Source organism: Oncorhynchus nerka, linkage group LG12 (genome assembly GCF_034236695.1).
Source record: "Oncorhynchus nerka isolate Pitt River linkage group LG12, Oner_Uvic_2.0, whole genome shotgun sequence".
NCBI lineage: Eukaryota > Metazoa > Chordata > Actinopteri > Salmoniformes > Salmonidae > Oncorhynchus > Oncorhynchus nerka.
In genome coordinates, this window is record NC_088407.1 from 48,784,939 (window position 1) to 48,798,780 (window position 13,842).

Genomic DNA, 13,842 nt, shown 5'->3' on the forward strand with positions numbered 1-13,842 from the left:
TCTCCCTGGGTCGACCGCCCACCTGTCTATCTCCTCCTAAGTCGTGTAGTCCAGATTCTGCTCTGATGCTGGCCGCTGTTGTTGCTGCTGCTGCTGCTGTCGTCGCTGCGGTTTTTTACCACGCCGCTCAGCTTTCGCTGCCTCCAGCTCTGCTTTAGGGCGGCGATTTCTCCCCGCCTGTGCCCAGGGTCCCTCTCCGTTCAATATCTGCTCCCATGTCCAGGAGTCTTGTGATGCTGGCCGCTGTTGTTGCTGCTGCTGCTGTTGTTGCTGCTGCTGCTGTCGTCGCTGCTGTTTACCCCGCAGCTTGGTCCGAGTTGGTTGGTGGGTGATTCTGTAAGGGTTTTCCTCCTCTTCGTCTGAAGAGGAGGTGTAGCAAGGATCGGACCAAGATGCGGCGTGGTAAGTGTCCATGGTTGTTTATTTAAAAACATAAACTGAACACTCAATGAATACAAAACAATAAACGTGAACAAAACCGAAACAGTACCGTGTGGCGAACAAACACAGACACGGAAACAATCACCCACAAACACACAGTGAAACCCAGGCTACCTAAGTATGATTCTCAATCAGAGACAACTAATGACACCTGCCTCTGATTGAGAACCATACTAGGCCGAAACATAGAAATTCCCAAAACCTAGAAAAACAAACATAGACAACCCACCCAACTCACGCCCTGACCATACTAAATAAATACAAAACAAAGGAAATTAAGGTCAGAACGTGACAACAAGCTTCACCTGGAATGCTTTTCCAACAGTCTTGAAGGAGTTCCCACATATGCTGAGCACTTGTCATAGTTTTGATGTCTTCACTATTATTCTACAATGTAGAAAATAGTCAAAATAAAGAAAAACCCATGAATGTGTAGCTGTGTCCAAACTTTTGACTGGTACTGTAAGTATTTTGTATGATGTGCCTCTCTGCTTACATTTGACACAGAGTATCCCCTCCAGCCTGAAACTACAAATGTAATGTCCATTTTTCTCCTTACTGCCCTGTATGCTCAAAGTGCTTTCTCTCTGGAGGGGATTCTAACAAAATGTCTAGAACATTCTACATGCCTAACACTTCCTCTCCTCTCTGAACTCGGGTCCTGTCAGGAGCACTCTCTCCTCGAAGCTACACAGACATCTCCTACTGTTTACATTCCTATATCTCCTTAGTCATCTGCTGTTTGCCTGTAGCCTGTGATACACTTACAGTGTATTAGGGACTTAAAGATAGTGTGTCGCTGAGCTGAACTGAGCGAGAGTAGTCATGGGGGAAATCATTGATGTCGGCATAGTGTAGGACAGGATAATATCCCAGATAGAGAGAAAAAAAAACATCAATAAGGTTGAGTCAATATGGACACTGCTAAAATGGATTTTGGATATTTTTGGCATATATGCGTTATCACGCTGCTCCGTTAAGCAGACCAGCAATATCACCCCACAGCCGGCTTTCACACTGTCTGTCACTGTCTGTCACTATCTGACACAGGCAGTGCGGGGTGCCTCACACTAATTTGTGGCCCACCGAAGGTCATACAGTGAGCTCCAAAAGTATTGGGACATCATGGTAGCATCCACATTAATATAAAAGTGTTTATAAACATATTATATTCACAATAAAAATAAATAAAAAAGACCATTAATTTCTATTCGTCACAAAATAATCACAAGCTTGATGTTGTCATTACGTGCTATAAATACGGGGACCAAATACTTAACTTTTTACTGCTTTAATACACATACAGTGCATTCGAAAATTATTCAGACCCCTTGACTTTTTACACATTTTGTTATGTTACAGCCTTATTCTAAAATGGGTAAAGCATTTCCCTCATCAATCTACACACAATACCCCATAATGACAAAGCGAAAACAGAAATACCTTAAGTAAATAAGTCAGCTCCCTGACCAAGGCCCTTCTTTTTTTTGAAAATCTAAAAGTAAACGAAACTGAAATAGCTTCCTTGGATAAGTGTCCACCCCCTTTTAATGGTAATCCTAAATTAGCTCAGGTGTAACCAATCACTTTCAAAATCACACACCAAGTGATTTGGCCTGTATTAAACACCTGTATTAAAATGTATTGATTCAGATGATTTCAGAATGAATTTAGCAGTTCCTATAGGTTCCCTCTGCCGGGTAATGAAATGCAAAGCAAACAGTCAACCATGAGCACCAATGAGCTTTCAAAAGAACTCTGCGACAAAGTTGTGAAAAGACACAGATCAGGGGATGAGTATAAAAAGATTTAAAAGGCCTTGGATATCCATTGGAGCACAGTCAAGACTAAGAAGTGGAAGGTGTATGGCACCACTAAGACCATACCTAGATCAAGCTATCCCTCCAAATTGGATGACTGAGCATGTTGGAGACGGATCAGAGAAGCTACCAACAGTCCAATGGTAACTTTGAAAGAGTTACAGTCATTTTTTTTGACAAGACTGGTCAACGCGTGCTTGTAACAACAGTGCCCCAAGCAGCCATTACTTAAGATAGCCCACCTTGATTCCAATTTGAAAAAGAGATTCAAGAGATTCTGTATCCAAGTGGCAAAATGTTTTGTGGTCTGATGATGCAAACATATTTTGGGGGGGCCTTATTGCAAAGCGTTATGTTTGGCGCAAACTCAACACGGCACATCACCCAAAATGAATGGAGCAATGTACAGAAAAATTCCTTGAGGAAAAACTGCAGCTCTCTGCAAGAAAGCTGAAACTGGGGCGGAAGTTCACCTTTCAGCATGACTACCACCTGAAGCACACAGCCAAAGCTACAGTGGAGTGGCTAACGATAAAAATATAAACGTCCTTGTCAGCCCAGTCAGAGCCCTGACCTAAATCCAATTGAAGATTTGTGGCATGACTTGAAGATTGCTGTCCATCAATGCTCCACAAAGAATTTGACAGAGCTTTGACAATTTTGTAAAGAAGAATGGTCAAATATTGTCAAATCTAGTTGTGCAAAGTTGGTAGAGACCTATCCCAACAGACTCACAGCTATAATTGCTGCCATTGGTGCTTCCACCAAGTTTTTATTCAGGGGGATTGCAACTTATACAAGTATGATATTTAAGCTTTGTGCTTTGAATATATCGGGGTTTTTTTCACAATAAAAAAAAAACATCCTTAAAGTGTGGAGTGTGGTGTGATTGGGGGGGAAAAAATCTTTATTTAAATGTATGAAACTCCGAGGCACTGACACAACAAAATGTGAAAAAAGTTCAAGGGGGTGTAGACTTGCTATAGTCACTGTTTAAATGGCCTTTGCTTTTATTGGTTTATAAAATACATGAAATACTTTTGTTCACTTTCTGGCATTCAAATTAATAGATATCTCAAAATCCCCAAAGCATGTCACATCACTACTGGGACAAGCCACTTTTACCCTAAGTACTTTAAACAATGCATAAACATAACATTTAGCAGTTTAAAGGACTGGCATTATGTTTTATCAATTATCCACAGTTCAATATAAACAAAAACATATATGATGTGTATTGTCATTGTGTTATTGATAGTTCCAAAGGCAAGGGAGGCAAATGCCCCCGCAATTCAAGAACGACCCATTATGACATTGTCAAGTTGCATTCATGTAATTATTTTTGTATGAAGATGGAAAGATTGCGTTTCTGCCACACATCTGCACACATGTTGCATACTTGTTACACATACGATACCCAGATGTACAGTAAGAACCCGACATCAAAATGGTGTGACTTGGGGACACCTCATGAAAACCCGAGGGGATTTACACAAGAATGCGTACATATCTGATGCTCTGCGGGGTATGTGAGAGAGCAGTAATGCTGTACAGTAAGATACTAACAACGGAATCACAATGTGGACCCTGCATAGGACCACACATCACCATTCAAAAACTGTACCTGTCTCTGTCACCTCCTAGCCCATGGAGATCATGTCGGTTTGGTGTGCACAGAGATTTATTGTAATGTGAGACCACAAAATGAATTATACATTTTCTGCTGTGGGCTTTTTATATTGCGTATAGAAGCCCAAAGTCCCCTGGCGACCTTATCACCACAACACACAGTATATGTAGAGATAGGCCTCATTTCTTCCTTTTGTCCCCTAGCCTCCCACAAACAGCCTGCAACTGGAACCATTAGCCTTCTAGCTGAACACAGCTGTTTTCATGACAATAATCATCAATCATCTTTGTTTGCGCTGCCTGTTGAAATTGCCTTACAAAGAATTCGAGCCAGACACAAATATGATAGCTATGATATACACAGAATGGGCATCAAAGGCAAACTTGAGGACAAAAAAAATGCCTAAGGACTGAAAAAGTCCTTAAGCATTCATATTCGGAGGACTATGAGGACAATTGCAGTGCCTTCAGAAAGTATTCATACCCCTTGACTTATTCCACATTTTGTTGTGTTACAGCCTGAAATCAAAATATAATTTTTTTCTCATCAGTCTACACACAATACCCCATAATGAAATTCAGAAATATCTCATGTATTTAAGTATTCACACCCCTGAGTTAATACTTTGTAGAAGCACCTTTGGCAGCGATTACAGCTGTGAGTTTTTCTAGGTAAGCCTCTAAGAGTTTTCTACACCTGGATTGTGCAAAATTAGCCCATTATTAATTTCAAAATTATACAAGGTCTGTGAAATTGGTTGTTGATCATTGGTAGATAGACAACCATTTTTAGGTATTGCCATAGATTTTCAAGTAGATTTAAGTCAAAACTGTAACTCGGCCACTCAGGAACATTCACTGTCTTCTTGGTAAACAACTCCAATGTAGATTTGGCCTCGTGTTTTAGGTTACTGTCCTGCTGAAAGGTGCATTCATCTCCCAGTGTCTGGTTTTCCTCTAGGATTTTGCCTGTGCTTAGCTCCATTCCGTTTCTTTTTATCCTAAACAAAACTCCCTAGTCCTTGCCAATCATAACCATGACATGATTCAGAGTGGTAACCAGTGACGTTTTGTATTGGATTTGTCCCAAACATGAGACTTTGTATTCAGGACAAAAAGTGAATTGCTTTGCCACATTCTTTGCAGTAAACTTTAGCGCCTTTTTGCAAACAGGATGCATGTTTTGGAATATTTTTATTCTGAACAAGCTTTCTTCTTTTCACTCTGTCAATTAGGTTAGCATTGTGGAGTAACTACAATGTTGTTGATCCATCCTCAGTTTTCTCCTATCACAGCCAATGGGGGGGATCCATAATAAATACAGATACAAATACATTAAAAACTAACTGTTTTAAAGACACCATTGGACTCAACTTATTAAGCACATTTTTACTCCTTATTTAGGCTTGCCATAACAAAAGAGGTTGAATACGTACTGACCCAAGACATTTCAGTTTTACATTTTTATTACATTTGTAAGAATGTTGAAAAACATAATTACACTTTGACATTATGGGGTATTGTCTGTAGGCCAGTGACCAAAAAATCAAATTTCATCCATTTTTAATTCAGGCTGTAGCACAACAAAATGTGGAAAAAGTCAAGGGGTGTGTCATTACTGTTTGAACGCGACAGGGATGAAAGTAAGCCGGTCCGGTCCGGCAAAATAGTGAACCTATCACAATAATTAACACAAAATGTCAAGAAAAATTGAGGCTATTTATTATTTAACATTACCTCATATCAGCCAAATGAAAAATGGCATATGCTACAAATTGCATTGTGGTTCAAAGAGAACACTGATATTATTCCAAGCAGAGATGAGTGGTCGAGACCGAGACGCAGGCAGACAACAACCGCAGAATGTCATTACAATACACGTTTAATTATTTTTTTAACAGATGTCTCTTTCCATTCATCAAATTGCGGGTACACAGTGCGCTGTTTGAATGCTAGAATTATGTTGAGTGGACCAACATGCGCAGGTAGTCTACAGGAGTGCCTTTGGAGGTGATTGTTTGACAATTAGATGAAAACAGGATGACTGGTTGTGTTTATGCCACATTAAAAAGGTAATAGGCTACTAAGCCCACAGAGATCATATTACATTTATTTGGGTTCTATATGTAATTGTTTGATTACACCTAGGTTATAAAAAAAGTTTGCGTGCCTGCTTGGGTGCCCCGTACCTGTAGGAAATTAAATCTACTTTCACCCCTGGCGTGTGGTGATGTGGGCTGGTGATGCTGAAATGCCAGGGCAAAATGTTTGTCCCAATCCGTCCCTGGATGTCCCTTTGCATTATGGTGCTTTTCCTTGGTAATGACACTTCAAATGTATGGCCGTAATAGAGCTGGATGGAAAGACTAATGTTTTCTTTCATATTGTTTCATATGGCGGGAGAGACAGCATTTTCATCAATGCTATGTTACTCTGTTTTGTCCATGTCTCATAGGCTACATTTGGGAGGCAGAAAAGACACGCAGAAACAAATAAATGCAGTCTTACAAATGCAGAGACATGGAACAGATTATACTTAAATGGGCCTGATAAAGTGTTATGAATACATTCTCATTGGCATTTAAATACAGTGTTGCTTTTGGACACAGTTTCTGTGACAGTCCAAGAGTAAGTGCTGAATTCCATCTTTGCTATATTGTAGAGGTCACATACACAATGAAAAGTGTCCGAACATTTTCCAAAATGCCGCATCTAAAAATAGTATGTTATTATCCTGAAAAGTTGTTTTTCATTTGGCGGAGGGGGTGATTGGTATCAGGGTTCACGGTGGAAGTAATTTTGCAGCTGTGCAACACAGAGAGGAACTACTTCAATCTTTACATATTATTTCATAATATTTATGGGCAAAAAAGTGGTAAAAGGCACACACACACCACACAAATATTGCCAGCAAGAATAGCCAGCCTCACAAACCCTGTCACCTTCATAAACCCCCATAGACTTATCTGTTCAAAGTTAGTCTCAAAACCCAACCCTAGGCAAAAGCAATGTGGTCTCAGGGCAATTTTTATTATTCTGTTGGTGGCGGATGTGTTGTTACCTACCCCTACCACCTGGGGGCGGCCCATCAGGAAGTTCAGGATCCAGTTGCAGAGGGAGGTGTTCAGTCCCAGAATCCTTATTGTTTATTGTTGAGCTTTGAAGGTACTATGGTGTTGAACACTGAGTGGTAGACAATGAATAGCATTCTCACATAGGTGTTCCTTTTGTCCAGGTGGGAAAGGGCAGTGTGGAGTGCAATAGAGATTGCATCATCTGTGGATCTGTTAGGGCGATATGCAAATGGAGTGGAGTGGGTCTAGGGTTTCTGGGATAAGTCTAGGGTCTAGGGTTTCTGGGTTGTTGATGTGAGCCATGACCAGCCTTTCAAATCACTTCATGGCTACAGACGTGAGTGCTACAGGTTGGTAGTCATTTAGGCAGATTACCTTAGTGTTCTTGGGAACAGGGAGTATGGTGATCTGCTTGAAACATGTTGGTATTATGGACTCGGACAGGGAGTGGTTGAAAATGTCAGTGAAGACACTTGCCAGTTGATCAGCGCATGCTCGCATTACACGTCCTGGTAATCAGTCTGGCCCTGCGGCCTTGTGAATGTTGACCTGTTTAAAAGTCTTACATCAGCTGCGGAGAGCGTGATCACACAGTCATCCGGAATAGCTGGTGCTCTCATGCATGTTTCAGTGTTATTTGCCTCGAAGCGAGCATTGAAGTAGTTTAGCTCATCTGGTAGGCTCGTGTCACTGGGCAGCTCTCGGCTGTGCTTCCCTTTGTAGTCTGTAATATTTCACAAGCCCTGCCACATCTGACGAGCATCGGAGTCATGGTAGTACGATTCGAGCTTAGTCCTGTATTGACCCTTTTCCTGTTTGATGGTTCGTCGGAGAGCATAGCAGGATTTCTTATAGGCTTCCGGGTTAGAGTCCCACTCCTTGAAAGCGACAGCTCTAGCCTTTAGCTCAGTGTGGGTGCTGCCTGTAATCCATGGCTTCTGGTTGGGGTACGGTCACTGTGGGGACGACGTCATCGATGCACTTATTAATGAAGCCAGTGACTGATGTGGTGTACTCCTCAATGCCCTCGGAAGAATCCCAGAACATATTCCAGTCTGTGCTAGCAAAACAGTCCTGTACCTTAGCATCTGCTTCATCTTACCACTTTTTTATTGACCGGGTCACTGGTGCTTCCTGCTTAGATTTTTGCTTGTAAGCAGGAATCCGGAGGATATAATTATGGTCAGATTTGCCAAATGGAGGGCGTCTCTGTGTGTGGAGTAAAGGTGGTCTAGAGTTTTGATTGCACATTTAACATGCTGATAGAAATTTGGTAAAAAAGGATTTAAGTTTCCCTGCATTAAAGTCCCCGGCCACTAGGAGCGCCGCCTCTGGATGAGCGTTATCCTATTTGCTTATGGCGGAATACAGCTCTTTGAGTGTTGTCTTAGTGCCAGCATCGGTCTGTGGTGGTATGTAGACAACTACGAAAAATACAGATGAAAACTCTGTTGGTAGATAGTAGGGTCTACAGCTTATCATGAGATTCTCCATCTCAGGTGAGCAAAACCTTGAGACTTCCTTAGATATCGTACACCAGCTGTTGTTCACAAATATACATAGTCCGCCCACCATTGTCTTACCAGACTCCGCTGTTCTATCCTGCCGATACAGCGTATAACCAGCCAGCTGTATGCTGATAATGTCGTCGTTCAGCCACTACTCCGTGAAGCATAAGATATTGCAGTTTTAAAGTCCCGGTGGTAGTTTCATCTTCCTCGTAGGTCTTTGATTTTATTTTCCAATGACTGCATGTTAGCTAGTAGAACGGAAGGCAGTGGGGGTTTATTCGCCTACAAAATTTATCGCCTATGAAATTCTCAGAAGGCAGCCTGACCTCTGTCCTCTTTTTCACCGTCTTCTCGTCACGCAAATGACAGGGATTGGGCAGTATGTCTTTCACGTAGGGCTCGTCGGACTCGTTAAAGAAAAAAAAAGCTTCTGCCAGTTCGTGGTGAGTAATCGCTGTTCTGATGTCCAGAAGTTATTTTCAGTCATAAGAGATGGTAGCAGCAACATTATGTACAGAATAAGTTCAAAAATAAGTTAAACGCAAAAAAAAAAAAAAAAAAACATATTTGGTTAGGAGCATGTAAAACTTCAGCCATTTTCTCTGGCGCCATGATGTAATGTTAGGTTACATTATGAAAGGAATAGTACAATATCATAGAAATTGTAGGACGTATAGTATCATGCATCTTACCCGGTCGTACAATAACATACGAATTGGATGATGTAATTTATCATATGCCTTCCGAGGGGGTATAGTATTATACGTCTTATATTGAGACCAGGTTGCATGCTACGTCATAACAACAAAGGAGAATTACAGGGATCATTTTCGTTGGGGTTAGGGAAACAAAACGTATAAAGAAAAGGTATAAAGCCTGTGTTTACCACATACCTTATTTTTGGCGTTTATCCAAAAATACAACAAACAAAAAAACGTGAATTTCCCCTTAGGCTTTGCCCAACGAGCCGTGGCAGAGTTTGTGCCTACAAAAAGATGCCATTAGCCTACTATTGCTTTCTATTGAAACCAGACAGTCCCTAGTCACTGTTGCCTATGGTTAGATTTTCGAGACTAGATCAGAGGCAGCCAAATACTATGGTGCCACTCAGGTAATTTAAAGTTTTTGATTGAGGACATGTAACCATTTTTTTTTTAAATATTGTGCTGTGCTGTATTTTTATTTTACATTGTACTGATCGCAGTTTTTTTCATATTGTATTTGATTGTGATGTTACTGGTATCAGGGCACCCTTGTGAATGAGACCCTGGTCTCAATTGGTTTATCCCTGAATAAATAAAGAATAAATAATTAACTTCCTCAATGCGAAGTAATCCTCAGACTGAATTCACATGATGGGCAGCTGACTCTAATAGCCCACTTACCAGAGACATATAGCCTATTCTCTGCAGTTGTCCCACTACACACCCACAACCTCATTTTAACACCTCTGCAGCTCCTGATACTATATATTTTTCAACACACTGCTACATGTGGTTAAATATATCACACTTGGCTGGATATTTTTTATTTACCCACTCTTCCTTCCAGGCTATAGAACACATCATGCCTTTCTTCCGGTCACAATAAATGGCATACTCTACCATTAGTGATGGTTGTATACATACTAGAACACATGATACAGACATATTACCCAAGAAAGGAGGATGTCATCATTTCTTATAGGTTGAAGTGAGAATCTAAACACAATAGTAATAAAAAGTGGTTTGCCAAGTAAATGTTCGTGTTTTAACATTAATTACAACAATGGTACTCATGCTTTCGTTTTCCTAAACCACACTGGTCGATAATGGTTGGGTGGGTGATCAAAATGATGGAGTGTCTCATTATTGAGCGAGCGTGGATGTTGGGATGCGATGCGAGCGCACTATACTGGTCCAAGGCGTTGTGGCACCTCGGAGCACGTGACACAAAAGCGCACAAAGCGACCCCTTCCTTATAAATAATAATCCCATACCTCAGACAGACACATCGCTGTTTCTTGGCTTTACTAAACAATGATGCGAGGCTCATCATGACGAAAATTCGAATTAAAAACTACTTTTGATACACTTTGAAAAAGCAACTGTTGACATCAATAGGCTGCGATTCCTGAGAGTGGATATGTGGATACACTTTCTCGTGTCTTCATGTAATAAATTAAATCTGGCATATGGATCGACGCAAGTTATTTGTGCAAAGAATGTGAAGGTAAAAACACATTTTGTTTTAATAAAATCAAATGTTGCATTAATGCATAGTCAAAAATGTGTTACTTCATTGATTTCGCTATAACCTTATGATAGTGTATATTCTTATGTGAGTCTAATTACTTGTCTGCAGCCTCTCTACAACCCTACTTATTGTTGGTCTTTCTTATTCGTTCATGAGTGGGACAAGGGGCATCGTCACATTGTTGTATATTCTATATCACAACCAGTAAATGGTTTGCTTATCTATAAACATCTGCATGAAAATGTCATCACAATTATTCTCAATAGCCTGTACTTTTTTATTAATGAAAAACAAACATGTCGAATAGGCCTATGTAGGTTATTGTAATTTTTTTAACCAAATGTACAGATATATTAATGATCAAATGGAAGGGTTATGTACTGTTTATCTATGAGAGCAAAACATAGTCATGTACAGTTCTATAGATTGATTCAACAAATCAATCTTGTCTTGAGAGAATATAACTACCTTGATGCATAATTAATTGAATCATAATTTTGAAACGTAATTACCCCTTAATTGAAAAGAAAGATTGACCTACATAGGCTACTTAATGCAATGTTTTTATCCTGGGGGCAGCACAGAAGGTTAGATATGGGTCTCATTAATTTGTCATCGACTGTTAATTCTCTCACTATTGTCTGAGACGCATCTGCTGGAGAGTCAGCTGGCTGATACAGCAGGGATGTCAATGTCACCCAGCAACCTACCCACATCACCCACAGTTAAATACATACACGTTTGCCATCCCCCGAGTTACAATTAAACAAAATAATAAAAAGTATTGATCATTTCTAAATTGTCTGGAACTTTTTTCTCTAGATACTCATCTTATGTTCCATAACTTACCTTCCAACTGGACAGCCATGAAGTCTGCTCTGGATGGAATAGCTGACACCACTTTCCGAACAATAACTAATGGTTTGCAATATCTTGGCTCCAACGATGTGAGCTACAGTGACCCATCCATAGAGTCTGGCTTTGCCAAGACTGGATTCCATTTACAGAAGGCTCACTCTGCCCTACTTAGAAACTACTTCCCTCGAGTAGCTAGAGACGAGGAGCTCATCTTTAATGGCAACTCCATTTACCAGACCAACTTCTCTGATCTGGTTGGCAATGGGACCTTTGTGGACGGCGGGGATTCTATCCAATGCGGGGAGAACTCTGTGGACATGGAGTGCTTCATGATTCTGACCCCCAGCCAGCAGTTGGTAGTAGCGATCATGGCACTCACCCTGGGAACCTTCACAGTGCTGGAGAACCTTATCGTACTGTGTGTGATCCTCCACTCCAGCACCCTGCGCTGTCGGCCCTCCTACCACTTCATAGGAAGCCTGGCTGTGGCCGACCTTCTGGGCAGTGTCATATTTGTGTACAGTTTCTTGGACTTCCATGTGCTACACCGGAAGGACAGCCCCAATGTGTTTCTCTTTAAGCTTGGTGGGGTCATCGCCTCTTTCAGTGCCTCTGTGGGCAGTCTCTTTCTCACAGCCATAGACCGCTACATCTCCATCCACAGGCCCATGGCTTACAAGCGGATCGTCACCAAGACAAAGGCTGTCATCGCCTTCTGCATGATGTGGACTATCTCAATCGTCATCGCGGTGCTCCCCCTACTGGGCTGGAACTGTAAGCAACTGAACTCAGTGTGCTCTGACATTTTCCCACTCATCGACGTGAAGTACCTGATGTTCTGGATAGGGATGACCAGTGTGCTGCTGCTGTTTATCATCTATGCCTACATGTTCATCCTGTGGAAGGCCCACCACCACGCCGTGCGCATGATGAGCCGCCACTCCCAGAAGAGCATCATCGTCTATACAGCGCATGGCACCAAGGTACAGACAATTCGACCCGAGCAGGCCCGCATCGACATCCGCCTGGCCAAGACCTTAGTGCTGATTCTGGTGGTCCTCGTCATCTGCTGGGGCCCTGTGCTGGCCATCATGGTCTACGACCTGTTCTGGAAGATGAACAACTTTATCAAGACGGTTTTTGCCTTCTGCAGCATGCTCTGCCTGCTCAACTCCACCGTCAACCCCATCATCTACGCCCTGAGGAGTAAGGACCTGCGCCGGGCCTTTCTTAACCTCTGTCAGACATGCAGGGGAACTTCTCAACTACTGGACAACAGTGCTGAGTCCGATTGCCACAGCAGGAGCGTAAAAGGCACAGCCACTGCCTACAAATCCACGGCTAGCTGTGCCAACACCACTGTGAAATTGGCCAAAGTCACCCTTTTGGTCTCCCCTGAGACAACTGCGTCTACCATCATGTGACTGTGAAGGAATTATGCAGAGTAGTCACTACCCCAACTTGCACTGCACTGAAAGTTTGCTAAACATCAACTTCTAATTCAGTTCTTTGAAGTATATGTAGCTATAGGATAAGAGAATGTGGCTTTTTATTTCAATCTTTCAGAGGAAATTCATTTTCATTGGGAAATAATGGCGATAATCATTGTTAAACTGCACAGTTGTGTATTTCGTGGCATGCTTTGACTGTATGGTTTGTCTCTATAAAGTGCTTGTAGGTGAAATTGGCTGCTCTTTATATTGTAAATTAGTACATTGTGATGGTTTGTAGTTCTTGTCATAAAGCATATTGTATGAAACTGTTTTGATTTCCTTGTTTTTTGAGTGATGCATAATTGAGGACCATGTTACGAAATACAAAAGTGGACCATGTACATCTTTTCAATGATTCACATTATTTAATTTTATGCGGAGACAGATCTCCCCCAAAGACATGTAATGTTGTGCAGTATTAAATATGTTTCCCCCTCCATATGCATTAAGTGTTTTTCTATGAATACACATAATTTATTTTTCAATTAAAAACATTCAGGAAAGCAGCTTGTGAACCACATACAGTATAATACACATTTTATTTTTTTGCATCTCACGAGATTGAGGATGGCACTGCAATGCTACTGTGAAGAATAGACCTTCTCTCATGAAACTACAGAGACAGAAAAAAAATAAAGTATTTATGTGCAGTTACGTATTCCAAACCAGCTAATTTAGTAATAAGCAATGTATATGAATGTTTTCATCTGATCACAGCAAATGAAACACAATAGCCAGTGTGTTTTATTGCAGCTGTACTTACACCAAAAGCTTCCATCAT

General features: G+C 41.3%; 1 protein-coding gene across 1 annotated transcript; it reads left to right on the forward strand.

Annotated features, from left to right (window-relative positions):
- Positions 1–11,541: 11,541 nt before the first annotated feature.
- Positions 11,542–13,454, forward strand: LOC115138311 (cannabinoid receptor type 1A-like). Its single transcript, XM_029675019.2, has one exon. It carries the CDS (start codon positions 11,544–11,546, stop codon positions 12,990–12,992), a length of 1,449 nt encoding a protein of 482 aa, XP_029530879.1. The 5' UTR covers positions 11,542–11,543; the 3' UTR covers positions 12,993–13,454.
- The last annotated feature ends 388 nt before the right edge of the window (positions 13,455–13,842 follow it).